Source organism: Canis lupus, chromosome 18 (assembly GCF_003254725.2).
Source record: "Canis lupus dingo isolate Sandy chromosome 18, ASM325472v2, whole genome shotgun sequence".
Classification (NCBI taxonomy): Eukaryota; Metazoa; Chordata; class Mammalia; order Carnivora; family Canidae; genus Canis; species Canis lupus.
The window spans coordinates 38,352,579-38,375,128 of NC_064260.1; the positions used below are offsets into that span (position 1 = coordinate 38,352,579).

Genomic DNA, 22,550 nt, shown 5'->3' on the forward strand with positions numbered 1-22,550 from the left:
CAGTGCTAGTGTATACTGAGCTCTCAAACTTTTTAAATTGTGGAAGTAAGCCAAACTAGAATTCCATTCCATTGAATATATTGTTTCTACAGCTAGTAAAGTCCCCAGTACTAGAGGTGTCTGAGCAGAGGTTTGATGCCCACCCAGTGGGGATGTTGAAAAGGTGAATCATGCATCAGCCAATGCCTTTTGGAGTGACCCTGAGTCCCTTCAAACTTGGTGACTCTATCTTTCTATGACCATTTAATCAGATTAGATTGAATTCCATGAAACTCTAAAGTTTTAGGCTGAGGTACATCTGAGTTTTTAACTGTAAATCCTGTTGTAGCCTGTTCCACCCCAATTCCATCCAATTCCCCCCATGCCCAATTCCCAATTATCTTTTTGGGCCTATTCAGGGGGAAAGTAACAACCTATCATATTATCTGTTCCTATGCCTTTCCTGAGAGGCTATTAGTCAACTTCCAGTTCACTTTTTTGTGCTTTTTATTTCCCCCAAAGTCATTTTCTTCTGTTATTCAATCCATAAAAATTTATTGAGCACCACTGTATCTCCTGCTATGGTGTCTGGATCTATATGGAATAGTGAACATGCAGATACATTGGTTCCTATTCTCTGATACCTCAAGTTTGGCTGGAGAGACAAAACTGCCACATGTTCTAGCCATTTTCAAAATGAACTAAAGGCAACTTATAAACAAGGATTAAGTGGCATATCCAAAGTGAAAATGCTATAGGATTTCAGAAGAAAGAAATATTGCTTTCAGATAGGGTGTTCTGGAGGATGAGAAGTTTACTTTGGACGTTTAAATATGGGAAAGACACATCGTGATTGGGAAAGAAAGAAGGCTCTCATAAGCGTACAGAACAAGAAGAAGACAGGAATTGAAGCAAGGTATTACATACAGAGGTCTGACTGGATGGAGCACAGGAGCAGTCCATGCTGAGAGATGTCGGAGACAGAGCTGAAGGGTTTAGCACAGAATAAGAGGCACCTATAACATTGTTTCTGAAAGCTGTCATCCTCGGTATCTCCAGGCTTTGAGGCTGTAATCCAGCCACATTAACACTGGGGGCTATTTATGACTGAAGGAAAAAGTGTTGAGTAGTCATCAGCCCTCAAAGACTCATTCCAGCTACTTCCCACACTCAGCACCATCCTAGGAACAAAGCATGTGCTGGCAGCAGTGAGCATTATTTGCAGGAAGGTCAGCATTCAGCCAGCTGGAAAAGATGACAGGGTGGGATGTGGAGCCTGGAGTGAGAATGGTAGGTGTAGGTGGAAGGTTGAGGTGACAGACTGTGAGAAAGGTAGAGAAGAGTAGGCGTACCTGAGATATGTTGGTTAAAAAGCAGAGACATGTTCAGACACACTTGCAACTTGCTGGCTGCGTCATGTAGTCATTTCAGCACCCTCGTGACTGGACAGCACTCCCTTCAGATTGTTCTTGCCATTGGCTACTCAAGAGTGGGTATGTTCTCTTGTTTCAATTCTACCTCAGATTCACCCTTTTCTTCTTCATTCCAAACACCGTTTACCAATCCTCTGAGAACTGTTTAATGGGTTTCTGACACCTCCTTGGAGATGCCTATGTTTAGCATCCCTCCCTCTCCAAAAAAATCTATACTACTAGGATGGAATCAAATGGTTTACTCTTTTTGTCTTTGTTTCCAGGAAGATAGTTGGATTCAGCAATTAACGAATCTAAACTATCATCCATAGTCGATATAAGCTATCATTACCTGGAAGGTTTCTATGTACCAGGGACTACACTAATCTATGTGTAATCTCATTTGGTTCTCTCAGCATTGCTTGTGAAATAGGGATTTTCAGTCCCACATTCAGATGAGGAACCTGGCAGTCAAAGACACTATGTAATTTATCCAAGGATATACCACTAATAAATATATCAGAACCAGGATCTAAACCTGGTTTAAGTGATTTCCAAGGCTGTGTATGTGTGTACCACTGGATTTTAGGTGAAATAAATGTATTTTAATAGTTACGTTTTACTCTAGTATGCATTAAAAGTACAACTGATTAGGGACAGTTGATTAGGGACATTTTTTTCTTAAGGAAGGGATAGATTTTGTTCATTTTTTAAAGATTTTATTTAAAATCTTTAAATAAGTCTGGGAGAAGCAAACTTCCCATTGAGCAGGAAGCCCGACATGGGGCTCAATCCCAGGACCCCAGGATCATGACCTGAGCTGAAGGCAGACACTTTACCAACTGAGCCACCCTGGCACCACAGTTCTGTTTATTTTAAGTGAATTGTCTTTTGTAAATATTAAGTAAATATTACAAGTAAGATGTAAGTTAGCAAAAACTCATGACTGACTTTTAGAATATATGGTTTTCTAATAGACTTGACTTTTTATATTATTGAGTGACAGTTCTGAAACCCCACCCAACCCCTAATCTTAGAAATGTCACTGTAGCCTACAATTTCTTTATAAAACATGTATTTAACAAAGGCACACTGAGTGAAAATGTTGAGACTCAGCTAAATTCACTCACTAGGAAAGTGACTCCCTCCAAACACCAGCAGGACAGTGCAGGTGGTTTGAATTCATATCTCAGCAAAATTGCAAGTTTTATCTTTGATGAATCTTCAAGGTCATGAAATTGCACAATTTGGTGAGTTTCTAGAGTCCTCTGTACTTAGCTCATATCAGGTATCCTGCTATCTTTTTTTTTCTTTTTTTTTCCTTAAAGATTTTATTTATTCATGAGAGACAGAGGCAGAGACACAGGCAGAGGGAGGAGCAGGTTCCCCAGGGGGGGGAGCCCGATGTGGGATTTGATCCTAGGACCCTGAGATCATGACTTGAGCCAAAGGCAGGCACTCAGCCACTGAGCCACCCATGTGCCCCCATTCTGCTTTCTTTAGCTATCTAAGATAAAGGACTTACCTAAGACGAAGGACCCACGTTTGGTTCCTTGCACATGCTAGGTATTCAATTGATACTTATTAAGTGAATTAATTTTTAAAATGAATGCCCACATACATGCATGAATGAATGAACAGTAGGCTTTCATATGTAAGTAAGTTTTGAACATCTAATAGAGAAGATATTCGAGAAGGGATAAGGGAAAGTTCCCATTTTTCCTTCCTAATGAAAGCAGTTTAATACAGACATCAGGGGTGCCTGGGTGGCTCAGTCCCTTAAGCTTAACCATCTGCCTTTGGCTCACATCAAGATCTGAGATTGAGCCCCGCGTTGGGCTCCCTGTTCAGAGGGAGTCTGCTTCTCTCTTTCCCTCTCCCCCTCCCTATCATTCGTGCTCTCTCTCATTCTCTCTCTTAAATAAATAAATAAAATCTTATAAATAAATGAATGGATAAATAAATAAGCAAACAAACATCAAATCCATCCAGGTCAATGGATCAAGGAGTCATTCTTGTCCCCCCTACCAATCTAAGCCCAGTGTTGCAGACCAATTAATTATACCTTCTCCATCTCCCTTGCCTTCTTCCAACTATGGAGGCTTAAGCCAAATACTCTTTCTCTCAGTCATCTTTGTGATTAGAAGTAACCATGTGATCTACTTCTGGCCAATGAGCTTCCTGAAGACATTAACTTCCCGGCTTCTGGGCAAGAATCTTCTTCACTGATTTAAAAAGTCTACCAATGGGGTGTCTGGCTAGCTCAGTCAGAAGAGCCTGAGACTCTTAATCTTGGGGTTGTGAGTTCAAGCCCCACATGGAGACAATGTGGAGATTACTTAAATAAATACAACTTTTTAAAAAAGTCTACCACCAAATTTATTATTAAATAAGGAATAAATATCCCTACCACCTAAGGCACCTTGCTTGAGTCTTTTGTTACTTGTAGCTGGACAGATGTAATATATTCATCTGGTAATGCTATCTATTCCACAGATTCTGTTTTTAAGCCTCTGTTAAGAACCAAGCCCTATTCTCTCCTCACCTTCCACTAAATTTACCAACCCCTCACATGTCCTTACTTTTTCTGCTCTCTTTATCCTTTGGTAAATGTCAGTCTTTCTTCTCCTCTATTTTACATTCTATAGGTCTCTAAGAAAACATCTGCTTGATTAATTCTATTCCAAAATAGAAAAGGAAGTCAATCAGTTTATCCATGCTTTACAAACATTGCCTCATGTGACTCTCTACCATCACGCTTTAGAATAAGCACTTTATTCCCATTTTGCAAAGGGAAAAATTCAGGTTAGCTGACTTAGCTAAGGTCATACAATTTGTTTGGTTTTTTAAAGATTTTATCTGTTTATTTTAGAGAGAGAGTGCGTGAGCAGGGCAGGAGGGACAGAAAGAAAGGGACAGAAAGAAAGGGTCCCAAGCAGACCCCATGCTGAGTGTGGAGCTCAACATGGAGCTTGATCCCATGACCCTGAGATCACGATCTGAGCTGACATCAAGAGTTGGACAGTCAATGACTGAGCCACCCAGGCACCCCTAAAGTCATACAATTTGTAAAAGCCAGATTGTCTTAACCTGTTTAATTGCAAAAGCCATGCTCTTTCTAATTTGTTCTCTCCCACCTACTCTCACTTCCATGTAAATTGGTTTCTATCAGCTTTTTCTATTTGAACAACTTACTTAATCCACATATGCACCTCCAGTTCTATATTTGTATTTGTGTCATTTACAGCCAGCACTTAGTTATCAGTATCCATGGGGAGAGAGCAGTTGCACAGATATTCTAAACATAAGTCATATTTGTCTCAGAAACCCACAAGGCAATTTGTTTTTATAACATATTTTCCTTCTAATTCCTTTTTTCCTCAGGCTAATACTAAGTTAATTTGAACGTTCTAAATACTCACCCAGAGATAGCAGAGTGAAAAAGCCCAAGCTGAGAAAGGTAACCACCTGGTGAGATTAGAAATGATGCTTGGTTGGAAAGTAATGTCTAATTGGATAGTGGAAAGTTAGCCCTAAAACCATATCCTCAGACTCTGTATTAGTCTCCTAGGAACACCATAACAAAATGTTATAGGCTCAGTGGTTTAAACAACAAAAACTTATCTTCTCACAGTTGTGGAGGCTAGATGTCTAAGATCAAGGTGCCTTTGGGGTTGGTTTCTGGTTTGAATTCTCTTCTGGGCTTGCAGACAGCCACCTTCTCACTGTGTCCTCATATGGCCTCTTCTCTGTATGTACAAGGAGATAGAGATCTCTGGTGTCTCCTCCTCTTCTTCTAAGAATGCCAGTCCTAGCAGATTAGGGCCCCACCCTTATGACTTCATTTAACCTTAATTACTTCCCAAGACACAGTCTCCAACTACAGTCACACTGGGGGTTAGGGCTTCAACATATGATTTTGGGGAGCACACAATTCATTCCATACAGATCCTGAACTTAGAAATTAATGCAACTCAGAAGGAAATGTAGAAGACAATAGAAGACCTGAGGGAGAAGGAGAGGAAGAAACAAATAGCAGCCAACATTTAGGGAGCATCTTCCATGTACCCCAGAAGGTGCTTTCACAAAGAATACACTGCTACCTCTCACAGCAAGATCCCAAGTCAGATATTATTACCCTTCCATCTCCTTTTTTTTTATTATTGTGGTAAAATATACAGAACATTACATTTACCATTTTAACCAATTTTAAGTGTATAATTAAGAGCCATCAAGTCCATTCAGAATTTTGTGCGATCATCACTACTATCCATTTCCAGAACTTCATTATCCCAGATGGACACTCCATACTCATGAAACAATAGCTCCCATTTCCTCATTCCCCAGGGCCATGGCAACCTCTACTCTACCTTCTGTCTCTTCTCTGTCTCTATGAATTTGTCTATTCTCAGTACCTCATATAAGTGGGATCACAAAATATCTGTCCTTTTCTGTCTGGCTTACTTGGCTCAGCATGAAGTTTACAAGGTTCATTCATCTTGTATCTTATATCAGAAGATCATTCATCCTTCTGGCTGAATAATATTCCACTGTATGTAGGTACCACATTTTATTCATCCATTCATCTCTTGGTAGACATTTGGGTTGTTTCCACCTTCTTATTATTGTGAATGAGACTGCTAGGAGCAGGGCCCCTGGGTGGCTCAGTGGTCGAGCCTCTGCTTTTGGCTCAGGGCATGATCCCGGGTCCTGGGATCAAGTCCTGCATTGGGCTCCTTGCAGTGAGCCTGCTTCTCCCTCTGCCTATGCCTCTGCCTCTTTATGTGTGTGTCTCATGAATAAATAAGTAAAATATTTTTTTAAAAAAGACTGCTAGGAGCGTTGGGACACAACATCTGCTTGAGTCCCTGTGTTATGGGATAAACTATAACTCCCCTCAACAACTCCTGTTGAAATTCTAACCTCTAGGGTCACAGATTGTGACTGTATTTGGAGAAATAGTCTTTAAGGAGATAATTCAGGTAAAAGAGGGTCATATGGGAGGGTCCTAATCCAATATGTCTTGTATCCTTCGAAGAAGAGGAGATTAGGATACAGACACGTGGAAGAAAGACCAAGTAAAAACACAGGGAGAAGCCAAGGAGAAAGGCCTCGGAAGAGTCCAACTCTGCCAACAGCTTTATCTTGGATTCCCAGACTCCAGAACTATGAAAAAATTAATTTCTGGTGCTTAAGCCATGCAGTCTGTAGTAATTTGTGTGGCAGTCCTAACAAACTAATACACCCTGCTTTCAAGTCCTTTAGGCATATACCTAGAAGCAGAATTGTTAGATCATATGGCAATTCTGTGTGTAGCTGTTTGAGGAACCATCCTACTGTTTCCCAGAGCAGCTGCAACATTTCACATTCCCACCAGCAATGCACCTGGGTCCCAATTTCTCCACATCTTCACCAACACTTGTTATTTCCAGAGGTCTTTTTGTTATAGTTGTCCTAATGGGTCTGAGGGAAATCCCTTTCCTTTTAGAGGGTCAAAAAAATTGTTCCTCTCCAGTCAGATTCAGACCCTATACATACAGATCCCTGTTCTGTCTCTGCCTCTGTGCTTCCATACTCTCCCTCTCTCTAAAAAAGGGGAAAAGCCTCCGGCCTTCTGTGAGCTATTATCTTGGGGTCAGTTAGAAGCTATGGCAAGATCACAGAAGGCCTCATCTGCTCCTTCTGAAGTAGACAAATTTCATTTTGAGGTAATTAACTTAGAAAGACCCTCACACACATACACAAAGAGACATATTTAAAAATATTTATGGCACACTGTGAAAACTCGGCTTATATGTTCACCATTGCAGGAACAGGTAAATTACCTGCTCTATAGTAATACATTGGAACAGTAAACAGTAGCATTGTAGTCAAAGGGAATGAGCTATAATGATATCCCAGAAAGTTCTCCAAAATATGATATTGAGGGTAAGACAGCAAATTGTAAAATAGTGTACAGTATGACACCAGACAGCATGGGATTGGATCATTGCTCTGCCACTTGTTAGCTCTACAACCTTAGGAATTTTATTTTTACCTCTGTGCTTCAGTTTATTCATCTGTAAAATGAGAATAACAATAGTACCTAAGGCTCAGTGTGAAGAAGAGCCGAGAATGACCCCCAGACCGGCCAAAGCCCACGTGCTGCTGCATCCCTGCATCCAGCGCCTACGGCCCACTGCCGTCGTCACCATGCCCAAGAGAAAGACTGAAGAGGATGCTAAAGGAGATAAAGCCAAGGTGAAGGATGAGCCACAGAGAAGATCTGCAAGGTTATCTGCTAAACCTGCTCCTCCAAAGCCAGAGCCCAAGCCTAAAAAGGCCTCTGCAAAAAAAGAAGAGAAGGTACCCAAAGGGAAAAAGGGGAAAGCTGATGCTGGCGAAGATGGAAAGAACCCTGCAGAAAATGGAGATGCCAAAACAGACCAGGCACAGAAAGCTGAAGGTGCTGGAGATGCCAAGTGAAGTGTGTGCATTTTTGATAACTGTGTACTTCTGGTGACTGTACACTTTGAAATACTATTTTTTATCAAGTTTTATAAAAATGCAGATAAATAAATAAATAAATAAAGTGCAGAATTTTGTTTTACTTTTTTTTTTTTAAGCTATGTTGTTAGCACACGGAACACTTCATTGTTGTTTTGGGGGAAGGGCATATGTCACTATTAGATTATCTCTGAAGCTAGATTGGTAACAAGGGGAAAAATACTTTTCCCTTCTAGTTTTGAGAAACTTCCTCTTGGCTCCCAGGAGGAGAGATTCCTTGATGTTGACACACATGAGCCACCTTGGTGGTGTGGAAAAACTAAAATTCATTTTTTTGTATCCTCTTCTCCCTCTCTGCCTTCAACATAGACTTGACTCCCTTAAACTCAGACACCTGTTGGAACCTGAGCCCATGAAATGGTTCCCAGTATGTCAGGCAATCTGGACTTTACAGTGTCACCACTGAGATGGCGTCCCTCAAAACAGTTCCTTTTTTTAGCTTGTGGATCTTCAGATTGATAATTCAGCTATTTTCATTTCATTTCCTGAAAGTCAGGGTTGGCTTGTGAAAAGTTGTTAAACAACATGCTAAATGTGAACTGCCAACCCTCACTCTAAACTTTCCCTGTTCAGAGCATCACATGAAGACTTCATTGGGTTTTACAGTGGCTTTCTGATTTTCGTAGTCCATTGAAGAAGGGAGTTTGAAAGTTGTATACTGTTAACGATCGTCCGCCCATATCCTGCCTGAAATACCATGATTGTTTATGAAAAGTATCTTTAATAAAGCTGGATACAGTTTGGCTTGAAATGCTGCCTCTAATCTTTTCCTGGGAGTGGGAGAGCCTGGTTTCTCCAGGTCTCTCAGGACAGGATGCATTCTGGTGTGAGGTGTAGAGGTTTTAGGTACAGCCATTCTGGTCTAGAGTCAGTGTGTAGAACACAGTGCTAGGCGGAGTTAGGAAAGATCCCTGGAGTGGACTGGTGGTGAGAGGCTGGGAGCAGAGGAGTGATTTCTGTACTTGTTCTGCAGCATTACCTGAAGCCTATCTTTAAAGGCAGAGTTTTGGTAGGTCTGAGGTGTTGGCCTGGTAGCTGACAGAAGAGCTTTTTCACTTCATTCACATTTAAAATCTCTATAAAATTAGAAGGTCCAACAATGGTCCTTGTATCAGGAAAAAGTGCTTCTGTGTTTGTGTACTACAATTGACCACGAGATGGGTAAGACAGCTGGGCACGCTTGTTCTGCAGCAGACCTACAAGTCTTCTGTGAATAGATTAAATTCTTGTCCTTGCTGGTGAACTGCTCTGACTCCCAAACCAGAGCTATTCCTGGTTTTTGTTGTTTTGTTTTGTTTTGTTTTGTTGTTTTTTTTTTTTTTTCTGATGGCTTCAATTTAGAGACTCCTTTCCTCTAGGGAAAGGAGCAAGAAGTCAGTTTTTAAGAAATAGAACTTGTCATAAATTGCTACTTGCAGTTTGAATGTCCTTCCACAGGTAACTGACCTCTCTTGTTTGGGGGAAATAAAGTGGAGACTATAAAACAAAAAACAAAACAAAACAAAAAAAGCACCTAATATTGATTTGGAGGGACAAAGGACTTAGTACATGTAAAACCCTTAAAACAGTGCTTGATTTCATGATCTCAGGGTTGTGAGCTAAACCGCACTGGGCCTGGATCCTGCTTAAGGTTTTCTCTCTCCTCTCCCTTGCCCCTCCCCAGTCTTGCAAGTATACACTAGCTCTCTCTCTCAAAAAAGAAAAGAAAAAAAAAAAAAAACCACCAAATCAGTGCTTGGCACAAATTAATGCTTAATAAATAGCTACTATTATTATTTATAGCTTCATATCTTCAGGAAAATATAGAAATATAGATTTGCTAAGAAAAATTATCCAAAACATGGAAATAATACGAAAAAGTGAGTGGTGTGTCCTTTCAATGTTACAGTGGGGCATTAATAGGCCCAACCCAAGAATTTATTTAGGAAAATGTACCTGGTTTGGCCTGTGGTAACTACTGATTAAAATTTCTAGACTTAGTAACGTTACATGTTAACTTACAGATTTTTGTCCAATTATATCTGTCTTGTAGAAAAAATAACCCCAAGTTCATAGTTTATTGCCACATAGGACAAAAATCACTCAAGTATCTAACCTACCAATGTTCTCTTAGCTTCCTTTTAAATTGATTTTCTTTTATTATTTTTATTAAGTTTATTGCCTATAAATACTGGGTGTTATTCTGTATGTTGATAAACTGAACACCAATAAAAAATAAATTTATTAAAAAAAATTCCCATCCCTTCAAATGCTCTCTGAACCGGCCTTAATATCTTACTGTTTTTCTTATTGATAAGTTGAATAAAGTCTTCGATATGTGTGTCTTTTATATTTGTATGAGTCACAGTTTCAATTAAAAAAAAATGCTTTCAATTAACAAGGCAGGAAACAAATGTTGGAGAGGATGTGGAGAAAAGGGAACCCTCTTGCACTGTTGGTGGGAATGGGAACTGGTGCAGCCACTCTGGAAAACTGTGTGGAGGTTCCTCAAAGAGTTAAAAATAGACCTGCCCTACGATCCAGCAATTGCACTGCTGGGGATTTACCCCAAAGATACAGATGCAATGAAACGCCAGGACACCTGCACCCCGATGTTTATAGCAGCAATGTCCACAATAGCCAAACTGTGGAAGGAGCCTCGGTGTCCATCAAAAGATGAAAGGATGAAGAAGATGTAGTTTATGTATACAATGGAATATTGCTCAGCCATTAGAAATGACAAATACCCACCATTTGCTTCAACGTGGATGGAACTGGAGGGTATTATGCTGAGTGAAGTAAGTCAATCAGAGAAGGACAAACATTATATGGTCTCATTCATTTGGGGAATATAAAAAATAGTGAAAGGGAATAAAGGATAAAGGAAAAAAATGAGTGGGAAATATCAGAAAGGGAGACAGAACATGAGAGACTTCTAACTCTGGGAAACGAACTAGGGGTGGTGGAAGGGGAGGTGGGCGGGGGGTGGGGGTGAATGGGTGACAGGCACTGGGGGGCACTTGATGGGATGAGCACTGGGTGTTATTCTATATGTTGGCAAATTGAACATCAATAAAAAATAAATTAAATAAATGAATGAATGAATGAATGAATGAATGAATAAATAAATAAATAAATAAATAAATAAATAAATAATGCTTTCATAGACTATAAAGGCCACAAGTCAAATTTATGATAATGGTTGTCTCTAGGGAGGGAGGGGCATAGAACTGGGGTAGAATATATGGGGATTTCAATGACTTTCCACGATTAAAAAAAAAAAAGATCTGAAGCATATATAGCAAAAACATGTACATTTACTAAGTAAAAGTGGTGGACATATTGGTGTTTATCATATTAATGTCTGCTTTCAATTTGTAAGCAAAAAGTACAGCAGTATAGTACTGAATTATCTTGTTAGGGCAAAATAGAAAGTTCTCTGCACTCATTAATTCCAAATTATTGCCCAGGCACTAATTAAGAAGACAAAGGCATTGTATAAAGACTCACAGACTGGGACCCAGAAAACACAGGCTGAACTTTTGAGTCTAGAACTAATTGGCTACAACTCCCTTCCTTTGAACATCATTTTTGTTTCCTTTAAGATAAATACTGAAAAATTATGGGGTGTACTATTCCACATATTAACTTTAAACTATAAGTATAAGGAATTGTCAAGAAAATTTTGATTTCTGTGATGCTTCAATACCTTTTAAAATTATGATGAAGAAGTTCAAATATGGGGCGTCTGGGTGGCTCAGTCGGTTAAGCATCTGCCTTCGGCTTGGGTCGTGATCCCAGGGTCCTGGGATGGAACCCCTAGTCAGGCTCCCTGCTCAGTAGGGAGTCTGCTCCCTCGCCCTCTGACCCTCCATCTGCTCATGCTCTCTCTTGTGCTCTCTCAAATAAGTAAAATCTTATTTTAAAAAAAGTTCAAATATATACAAAGCAGACAGTATGACAAATTAACTCTCACGTACTGATCACCCAGCTTGGACAATGACCAACTTACTGCCAATTCCTGCTTCATGTCTGCCCACACCACTCCTCCCACTCAGAATTTTTTTTTAACTTTTTGATTTAGACATGATTTAATATATATTTATTTTTTTAATATTTTATTTATTTATTCATGAGAGACACAGGCAGAGGCAGAAGCAGGCTCCATGGGGATCCCTGGGTGGCTCAGCGGTTTAGCTCCTGCCTTCGGCCCAGGGCATGGTCCTGAAGTCCCGGGATTGAGTCCCACATCGGGCTCCCTGCATGGAGCCTGCTCCTCCCTCTGCCTGTGTCTCTGCCTCTCTGTGTGTCTCTCATGAATAAATAAAATAGTAAAAAAAAAAGAAGAAGAAGAAGAAGAAGAAGAAGAAGAAGAAGAAGAAGAAGAAGAAGCAGGCTCCATGCCGGGAGCCTGATGTGGGACTCGATCCTGGGACTCTGGGATCATGACCTGAGCCTAAGGCAGATGCTCAACCACTGAGCTATTGGGCGTCCGATATATATTTATAATATGTTTAATATACTTTTTAAAGTTGCAAGAATAACACAGGAATTCTATACATCCTTTCCCTAGAGATGCCTCTAGTTTACATTTACATATACATGTGTATATTACATTCACATAGAATATTCATATAGATATGAATTTTTTTCCACAGCAATCATCACTAAACACTTCAGTGAGTAGATCCTAAAAATAGTTCATTCTCAGGGCACCTGGCTGGCTCTGTGGGGGACCATGGGACTCTTGATCTCAGGATTGTGAGTTCAAGCCCCACATTGGGTGTAGCAGTTACTTAAAAAGATAAAAATCTTAAAAAAGAAAAAAGAATACATCATCCCCTTCCACAGTCAGGACAGTTATCAAAACTGGGACATTTTACTGTGCTACAGTACTATTATCTAACCCACAGTTCATATTGGATCTTATATCTCTAGAATGCCTTTTATATTTTTTCCCATGTCCCCACCCAGATTATTTTATTCCAACTTTTTATTATTTCCTGGTGCTTTTTTTAAAATGTCCAAATATGGGACGCCTGGGTGGCTCAGTCGGTTAAGCCTCTGCCTTCAGCTCAGGTCATGGTCCTGGATGGAGCCTGCTCAGTGGGTGGTCTGCCTCTCCCTCTCCCTCTGCTCCTCCCCCTGCTTGTGCTCGCATGCGCGCACTCTCTCTCTCTCTCTCTCTCTCAAATAAATAAATAATCTTTTAAAAATAAATAAAATAAAATGTCCAAATATGCTCTTTTTCTAATGTGAATGCATCTACTCCACTGGCGCCCTGAGAATGCACCTGGTCCTCCCAGGGGGTGTCACAGTCCTGACGCAGAGGCACTGCTGCGCCACCACATCTCGGCTGAGTGCCCCCTGGGCTACAGGCTCTTCTCTTCAGCTAGAACGGTCGGGGGACTCATGGACCCAGAAGCACACCTCTCCAGTAACCTCAGCTGGGCCCAGTGCTAGGCCGCAGGCCCCTCTGGAGAGCAGAGCCCGCTGAAGACCGAGAGGGAGGGAACAGCCCCTGCCCATCCTCAAAGCAGTCAGAGCAGGGAAGAGGAGGAACAAAAAAACAGCTGGGAGATGATCACTGTGCTCCTGGCTTCTGGTTAACAATCCCCTGGGCTCCTTCTTATGCCCATCGGCATTTCCTAGGCTTAGAAGTTAGCTTCCTTTCTGAAAATAGAATTTTTTTAATTGCTAATATAAATAAATTACCTATGCTGTTAACAAGGCCCCCAGTGCCTCCTCAGATGATTCCCTGGCTGCCCAAAGCAGGAGAGCTTCACAGAGAGGGTCAAGCCTCAGACTTCCTACCCCATGGGCCCCCAAATCCCCTCCACACCCCTCTGCTGCTAGAACACAGAAATAACAAGGAAAAGCACTGAGCCCTGGATGCATGCTCTATATGTATCAGTGTCGCTAACTTGTCTAACGGGATTAGGGCCCAGCAAAGAGCCCCTGGGTCATTTAGCAAGGCTAGCTGGGTCAACGGTCCCCCAGTTTTCTGCAAGCTCCCAAGGGGCAAGCTGACCTTTGCTCATCCAGACTTCAGACTCCGAGGAGGAGTCAGGAAGTCTTTCTGCTGAGTCTTCCTGCTGGTGTGAATGAACCATAAGCTCCAAGGCCTCCAGGAGACCCTGACCTCGGCCTCAAGACCAAAGCAAGTGACCACAATCTACAGGGGATCGGCTCTTCTTCCCCAGCGCCTGAACCTTGCAGGACCCCTGAAGAGGATATGGGGGTGGGTATGTTTCCAGCACCTCCCAGAGCTCTGAGCCTCCAAAGCCACCTGGGATCCAGAGGGAATGGAGCTAGCTTTATAAGCCCAACAGAACCAGGATGCACCCAAAGCCTCAGTCCTAAGCTGTGTGCCTTGTTACCGGGTCTGGATGTGTGGTCACCCCAGAAACAGCTCTAGGGAGGACAACTCGAAAGACACAGGCTGGAGTGAGAGTAAGTCCCAGATGCTTCCCTATGTGGCTGGGCTGAGAGGATCTTGAGGTGTATCAGGCTGGGAGCATCATCTGCAAGGTGGGTATTTGTCTCCAGGAAATTCTACTGAGTTCCATCAGGGCTGATTCAGAAAGCTGAGGTTGCCTGTTTAGCCTCTCCCTCTTCTCTCCCCAGATCTGCACCCACCCCAGCCCCTACTGTCAGCCCTTAAGAATCCCTGAGATCCCACTGTGCTCAGGGGTCCTGAGAAATCTCTTCCAGCTCCCCATCCATGATGTGCTCATAATCTAACTTGCAGTGGGATTGAACTTAATGTATACCCGGTGCCTACCCTGTTGCCAGAAGTGTGCTAAGTACATGGATACCCATTGTCTTTCTGGCCTCAGAAACTAGGGAGACTTGGGGCGCCTGGGTGGCTCAGCAGTTGAGCATCTGCCTTCAGCTCAGGGCATGATCCCGGGGTCCTGGGATTGAGTCCCGCATTGGGTTCCCTGAATGGAGTCTGCTTCTCCCTCTGCCTTTGCCTTTGCCTCTGCCTCTGTCTTGCCTCTCTCTCTCTCTCTCTCTCTCTCTCTCTCTCTCATGAATAAATAAATAAAATCTTAAAAAAAAAAAAAAAACCTAGGGAAACTCAAAAAGTTTGAGTAACTCTACTGGATTTCCTCTTTCCAATGCATCTTTGGCCTGGTAAATATTTACTGAGAAGCTTAATTCTCTTCTAGGCTGCGGTGCTTCCCAATTTCCTGCACCAGGCTCCACCTTCCTCCCCCCAGGCTCAGCCCCATGCTCCCATTTCTGAAGCCTTCCAAAGGACTCCAACTCTGGTGGGTTTTATCATCTTCCCTCTTATTTCACGGGAATGAGTTTATCTCTCAGCAAAATTTCAAGATCCTAAATGGCCAAAGCCATGTCTTACCCTATTTGAACAATAGTTGTTTAAATACTTAGAGTAACTGTAGTAGCTTCAATACTTTTGAACTGCAGTTGTTCAAATACTTATGCATAACAGTAGTTGCTCAAATATTTGCTGTTCACTTCATACAAAACTTAGAAAAGGCTCTGCTTTCAGAATCTATAATGTGATAGGAAAGCAAAACAACCAAGTGGGAGGAAAGAAAGACAGCAAAGTTGATGAAGCCCTGTTAAATAATTCTAAATACATCTGTGTGAGTGAGATTCAGCTGCCAGATAACAATCGCACACAAAAAGAGAATTCGGTTGGGTAAGGGAAATCTGACAGGAAGGGCTGAGGGATGGCTCTGCGGGATTTACGGAGGATGCCTGGGGATACTTCGCACACCGAGAATCTCAGGGTACATCTGTAAGGCTGTTGCTCCAGGCCACCGCAATCCAGAATTATTGGTAGCTGTGGCTCTGAAGGTATAGAACAGCCATCTGCAAGTTGGGATGGGAATAGCAAAGGATTAGGAGGGAACACAGTCTGGACCATCAGAATACAGTCAGGAAGGGAGATCTGGGGAGGAGGACAAGAATCCTTATTTACTGGAGAGCAGGATCCAAGAGCTCACCCTAAAAACACTGAGTGTGAGTATGCATGCGTGTGCATGTGTGTAGAGGATTGGTTGTCATCCCCTCAGAGAATATTGAGAACATTAATACTCATGGTAGATCAGAGACTCGGAGATATTTAGATTTGGACACAACTAAATCCTTAAAGTCAGAAAAGGAAGAGCAAGCATAAAAGATACGCGGATCCCTTGGTGGGGAACATGGAGCACAGGGCAGGAAGCTGACTCCCTTAGGTAAATGCCAAGACTGAATCACGTGATAGGATTCTGCCCCAGCCCCGGGACCTTGACTTTCGAGGTTGCTTATTCTGACTTTTGTACTAAACAGAAGGTTGGTCTCTGAAGGGCACAGAATGTTCCAGCGAATTCTCCTGTGGTTAATCACAAAATCACAAGACTAGCCCTGAGAGGAAGGAGAGGGAGTAGGGCAGAGGGTGGTGTCCTGGAACTAACCAGTATGTCTAAGGCCACGTTACTCAAACCAGTAACCACCTTACTCCTGAAGGTGAAGTAAAAACTTTTCAAGGTCTTCGTAGACAAAGCCATTTTGAAGGGAACTAATTTCTAGAGCCTAAAGGTCCACATCTACTCTTTATAAAACCAGTGTCCTTGGAAATGCATCTGGGAAGGAAGCGCTATACTCTTTCCTTGTCTCCCCCTTTACAGTTGTCCTTTCATTCCTGGGGGAAAAAAAAAAAAAAAAACGCATGCTTCTAACCCATCCTGACTCTTAGCAGGAGGCATTTTGCTGGCATACAAAACTTCCAGGATACCACATAAAGAGGTAATTTCATAAATAGGTGTTGAAAAAGTAGATGAATTTATTGACTACCTATAAAATCCTTTTTAAGTCAGATGGAAATCTTTCAACAAAATAGAGGGAAGATCTTTTCAAATTGACAGATGATGCAACATTAAAAATGATTTCTGATGATATATCCCTATGTGATTCTTGGCATTAACTAAAAAGTTCAATGAATCAAATGGCATTACCATAACAAAACTCCTCATATTCCAATCTATTCATTTATGTTAACACGGTTTCTCACAACTTCCTCCTTCATGTATAAAATATTTGCCAGGGATCACTGCTGTGAGTGGCCAAGGTACTTAAATATATCCTTGCAAGTTGAACAGACCTTCCTAAAATTGTCTGTTACAACCAGGTGTAGAGTACACTTTTTCTGGATGAATTCATAAGGATTCTTTTTGTGTTGCCTGGGGCTCCACTGGCACAAATATCCATTCCCAGGCAGCAAGTTCAGGGAAGATGCACTCACTCATTGTCATTGTGTGATCAGGGCCAGGTGTGAGCTCTGAGATATTCCCTGCCAAACCTTGATTCTGCCAACAAGGAATCAGAAGCCCAGAGAGAGGAAAATCAGCCACAGTAACAGAGCTGGAACTAGAAATCAGGTCTCTATCCTGTCAGCCCCATACCATGCTCTGTACCTATTACAGCAGGTGGGAACAAAGGTGAAGCTAGTCCATGTTCTTCTGCAAGAAGACACCAGAATTCCTCCTTGTCTCCACATAAACCATTTGACATGGATGAAGGCATTAGTGAGGTTTTCCTACGACTAATTTTCAGGATGTATCCTAGACCCCCCAAGGAAGTGAGAGATGAGGGGCAGAAGAGAGAGGGAAGTATGGGGAAGAAGGAAAGGATTATGAGTATTTCCAGTTCTCCTACAGATAAACATCTTGGAGGACAGTCAAGCAAGCACTAAAACAGTATTTCCAAGCTAATGGTCTCTCAGGTGACATTCAACTCAATAGATTCTCAGAGGACACACTGGCTACTATAGAGTGGTGATGCCATGAAGGATGTTTAAATACAAGACAGAATGAACACCCATACATGCTACAACATGGATAAATCTTTAAAACATTAAGTGAAAGGAGCCAGACACAATAGGCCACTAAATGTATGAATCCATTTATATGAAATGTCCAGGATAGGCAAATCCATAGAGACGGCAAGGAGATTAATGATTTTCAAGAGCTAAGGGAAGGGTAGAATGGAGGGTGGCTACTAATAGCCATGAGATTTTCTTTTTACGATGATGAAAGTGTTCCGCAATCAAATAGTGGCAATGGTTGTACAACCACTAAGTCATACACTTTATTATTTTTTTAAGATTTTATTTATTTATATATCTATTTATTTTAGAAAGCCAGAGAGAAAGAACATGCGGTGGGGAGGAGCAAAGGGAGAAGGAGAGAGAGAATCTCAAGCAGACTCCTTGCCAATCATAGAGCCCAATGTGGGCTCAATTCCAGGACCCTGAAATCATGACCTAAGCCAAAATCCAGAGTCAGACATTCAATCCACTGAGCCACCCAGGCACCCCTAAGATGGTGAATTTTTTTTTTTGATGGTGAATCTTATAATACACGAATTATATCTTGATTTTTAAAAAGAACAAAATGATTGTCAAATGTAAGCATATTTTTAGATACAGGCACTAGAAATTGGGGAAGAGGACTCATAATTTATTGATCACCTACTATGTCCCAGACATTCAGATGTTGTACATTCACTTACTCATTTAGGCCATGCAGCAACCCTAAAAAGTAGGCATATTTTTTTTCATTTTATGTCAGGAAGACTAAAGCTCATCAATACCTTATCCAAGGATACACAACTAGTTAGTGCCATAATCAGAATTAGGACTCAGGTCTGTCAGGCTTCACAGTTATGTCTTTTCTACATGCACGATGCTCCCCATTAGCTTCTTGTGCAAAGAGCCTTATACTTGCTTGGTGTTCTCCCTCATTGTCCTATGCACAGTGGTGGACATGCTCAGGTAATACCTGTTTGACTGATTGTCATTTGTCACCTCTGCAGATGACACCTGGAGAACTAGCCCTCGCAAGTGGCAACCACACTCCAGTTACCCAGTTCATCTTGTTGGGATTCTCCAGCTATCCAGAGCTCCAGCAGCTTCTATTTGTAACCTTTCTGCTCATTTATGCCATGACAGTGATGGGCAACCTGGGAATGATGGCACTCATCTTCACAGACTCCCGTCTCCATAGTCCCATGTATTTCTTCCTCAGTGTCCTCTCTTTTCTTGATATTTGTTACTCTTCTGTGGTCACACCCAAGCTCTTGGTCAACTTCCTGGCCTCTGACAAGACCATTTCTTTTGAGGGCTGTGTGGTCCAGCTAACCTTTTTTGTGGTGCATGTGACAGCTGAGAGCTTCCTGCTGGCCTCCATGGCCTACGATCGCTTTGTGGCCATCTGCCAACCTCTCCATTATGGTTCGATCATGACCAAGGAGACCTGTCTCCAGCTGGTAGCTGCTTCCTATGCATTTGGTGGCGCCAACTCTGCTATCCAGACTGGGAACGTCTTTGCTCTGCCTTTCTGTGGGCCCAACCAGGTAACACACTACTTCTGTGACATCCCTCCCCTTCTCCGCCTGGCTTGTGCCAACACAGCCACAGCAGGAGTGGTCCTCTATATCTTCTCTGCTCTGGTTACCCTTCTGCCTGCTGCAGTCATCCTCACCTCCTACAGCTTGGTCTTGGTGGCCATTGGGAGGATGCGCTCGGCCGCTGGACGGGAGAAGGCCCTCTCCACCTGTGCCTCCCACTTCCTGGCCATTGCCATTTTCTACGGCACTGTGGTTTTCACCTATGTCCAGCCTCATGGATCCACTAATGATACCAATGGCCAAATAGTGTCCGTGTTCTACACCATCATAATCCCCATGCTCAACCCCTTCATCTATAGCCTCCGCAACAAAGAGGTGAAGGACGCACTACAGAGAAAGCTCCAGGTCAGTATCTTTCCCTGCTGAGTCCTGCAACATTGTTTGTTGGAATGAGGAAGGCACAGCATCTTCCAAATCAAATTATGAATTGACAGAACAGAGAGCAGCCCTGGTTTTGAAGGAGGTGGAAAAAGTAGGGAAGGAAGAGAAAATATCATTCTTTGTACAGAGAACTGCAATTTTTAAAAGCATCTTCTTATCCATTATTGTGTTGAATGTTTGCATCCATATTGTGAGGCAATCATTGTTATGATGATCACATTTTACAAGTGACTTGGTAAAAATAAGTTACCTAAAGCTGCACAGTTAGTAAGAGAGTATTTAATATCAGGACTTCCCCACCCAAACCAGGGATGTTTCTTGCACACCACAGCCACAAGCCAAGTCCTCTACTGGCAGTTCATCACAATTTCCGAGAGACATTGGACAAGGAGCAGCGGAATCATTTGTTTTGCCACTGATTTAATGAGGTGGGGGTAAGCTGTGAGGGGGCTCGGTTCTTTCTATTCCTATTCAAAAAAGAAAGATGGCCAGAATAGAAGTGTCCTTATTTCTTATTGTTGCTGCCTTTGCTGAGCTGCCCCATTATTTTTTTTAAAAGATTTTATTTATTTGTTCATGAAAGACACAGAGAGAGAGAGGTAGAGACATAGGCAGAGGGAGAAGCAGGCTCCATGCAGGGAGCCTGATGTGGGACTCGATCCCGGGAGCCCAGGATCATGGCCTAAGCCAAAGGCTGACGCTTAACTACTGAGCCACCCAGGTACCTCATAAGCTGCCCCATTCAATAAAATCTCAGAATCGAGACCTTCCCTCGTATATGTATTTTCTAGTCAGATGTATGTACATGCCTCATAATTCCCAAAGGCACATGTGTGTATGGGTGTGTGATATTTGCACAGTTAACAGGCATCATATAAGATACTGTATTTTAGGACACCGATTCCAAAAAAATTTATATTTGGCCTTGACATCTTTAAATATACATGTAATATGGTGAGTATATGTTTCAGGGAATCACACGGATGAAGAAGCTGAACTTGACCTAATTCAAGGCCGAGCACTGGCCTGGAAGGTCTGCTCTGAAACTTTTACAAAGTCCTAACCTGAGTTGAGTAAGTTTCAGCCTGAGATTTTTGACCTGGGGTCATTTAAAAGGAGCATTTTTTTTAATCCAAATCTACCTTAAAGGAAATTATTCTAAATACAGAAAATAAAGAGGTTTGTCACAACATCATTTTTGAAAACAGAAAGTAGGGGCACCTGGGTGGCTCAGTGGTTGAGCATCTGCCTTTGGTTCAGGGCATGATCCCAACGTCCTGGGATCAAGTCCCACATCAGGCTCCCCACAGGGAGACTGCTTCCCTCTGTCTGTGTCTCTACATCTCTCAATAAATAAATAAAATCTTTAAGAAAGAAAGAAACAGAAAAGTTAGAAACCTCCTAAATATTCAAAGGAGGAAAAGATTAAAGGATTCATCCCTGAGATGGATTCTGATGTAACCACTAACAATCACCCACATGAAGACTACATAATAAGAAAATAGCAGGCCAGAAAGTCCAGGGGGTGACTCTAACTCTGTAACAAACATGAATGCTAAAAAAAAATTGGAAAGAACACACAGACACATAAATAATGATTGTATGAGAGTGGGCGCACAATGGGGAATACGTCCTGTTTTTCTCCAAAATTCTCCAAAACTTTTGTATTGAACATGTTTGATTCTGATACTCTATCCTAAAAAAATAATAATAATAATTAAATCCTTTCCAGGAAGCTGAGTGTGAAAATCTCTTACTTCTCTTTTCTTTCATTAAGCCAATACTTAACTAATGTTCCTCCTATGTTCCACATTCCTTTAAGGTATAAACTGAGTTTTCGGTACATGCCTACAATTGAGGTCAGGACTGGAACATTATGGTGGAGAGTATAAATCAATCTAATTCATTCATCTGGAAAAATATTTATGAGGCAACCAGGTGCAACACCATGTGGTAGGCCCTACCTGGATTAATGGTTAGAATAGCAATAGCCAGCTTGTGCTACAGTGAAAATAAACCCCATTGTGTCAGTGAGTTGGTACCACAAAGTCTTTCACTTATACTAAGGATGGGACAGATCAGGTGACTCTTCAGAGCAACTTTTATCCATCCATCATATCTGAGCCCCCTGTCATCTTACAACACTGCCATCTCAACCTGTGCCCTCTAAGATTTTAATCATGGGGGGAAATAATCAAGAAAGTCTTGTAGAGTGGGGTTTTTTAAAAGATTCAATTATTTATTTGAGAGAGAGAGAGCACATACACTACATAAGTGGGAGGGAGGAGCAGAGAGAGTCTCAAGCAGACTCCCCAGTGATCACAGAGCCTGACATGGGGCTCGATTCCACAACCATGAGATCATGACCTGAGAAGAAACCAAGAATCAGACACAACCAACTGAGCCACCTCAGGTGCCCCTGTAGAGTACTTTTAATTACCTGACCCAAAGGGATGCCTGGGTGGCTCAGGGTTTAGTGCCTGCCTCGACTCTGGTCATGATCCTAGAGTCCCGGGAGATCAAGTCCCACATCAGGCTCCCTGCATGGAGCCTGCTCCTCTCTCTGCCTGTGTCTCTGCCTCTCTCTCTCTCTCTCTCTCTCTCTCTCTGTGTGTGTGTGTGTGTGTGTCTCATGAATAAATAAATAAAATCTTTTTAAAAATTGGCTCACATCATTTCAACCCACACGCCATTACCCTGAAACCAGTCTTTGAGTTTCACATAACTGCAAAGGAGCCCAGAAAAACGTAGTCTCCCAGAGAGAGGAAAACTAAATGAGATTTAGTAAATACGCAGCTTTGTCTCTGTTACTGGCCAGTTGGCCAG

At 42.0% G+C, this 22,550-nt stretch overlaps 2 protein-coding genes across 5 annotated transcripts; both read left to right on the plus strand.

Moving 5' to 3' along the window:
• Nucleotides 1-7,561: 7,561 nt before the first annotated feature.
• Nucleotides 7,562-7,936, plus strand: LOC112663703 (non-histone chromosomal protein HMG-17-like). Its single transcript, XM_049096598.1, has one exon. The coding sequence runs from the start codon at nucleotides 7,584-7,586 to the stop codon at nucleotides 7,854-7,856; it is 273 nt and encodes a 90-aa protein (XP_048952555.1). The 5' UTR covers nucleotides 7,562-7,583; the 3' UTR covers nucleotides 7,857-7,936.
• A 6,034-nt stretch (nucleotides 7,937-13,970) lies between these two features.
• LOC112663702 (olfactory receptor 1052-like) lies at nucleotides 13,971-22,347 on the plus strand. Of its 4 annotated transcripts, XM_035701979.2 has the most exons (3): nucleotides 14,018-14,157; nucleotides 15,092-15,193; nucleotides 18,750-22,347. In XM_035701979.2, the coding sequence occupies exons 1-3, from the start codon at nucleotides 14,152-14,154 to the stop codon at nucleotides 19,707-19,709; spliced, it is 1,068 nt and encodes a 355-aa protein (XP_035557872.2). In that variant the 5' UTR covers nucleotides 14,018-14,151; the 3' UTR covers nucleotides 19,710-22,347. The 4 variants fall into 4 exon arrangements, with proteins under 4 accessions (XP_035557871.1, XP_035557872.2, XP_035557873.1 ...); XM_035701978.2 differs by lacking the exon at nucleotides 15,092-15,193 and having other exon boundaries at nucleotides 13,971-14,161; XM_035701980.2 differs by lacking the exon at nucleotides 15,092-15,193.
• Nucleotides 22,348-22,550: the final 203 nt, after the last annotated feature.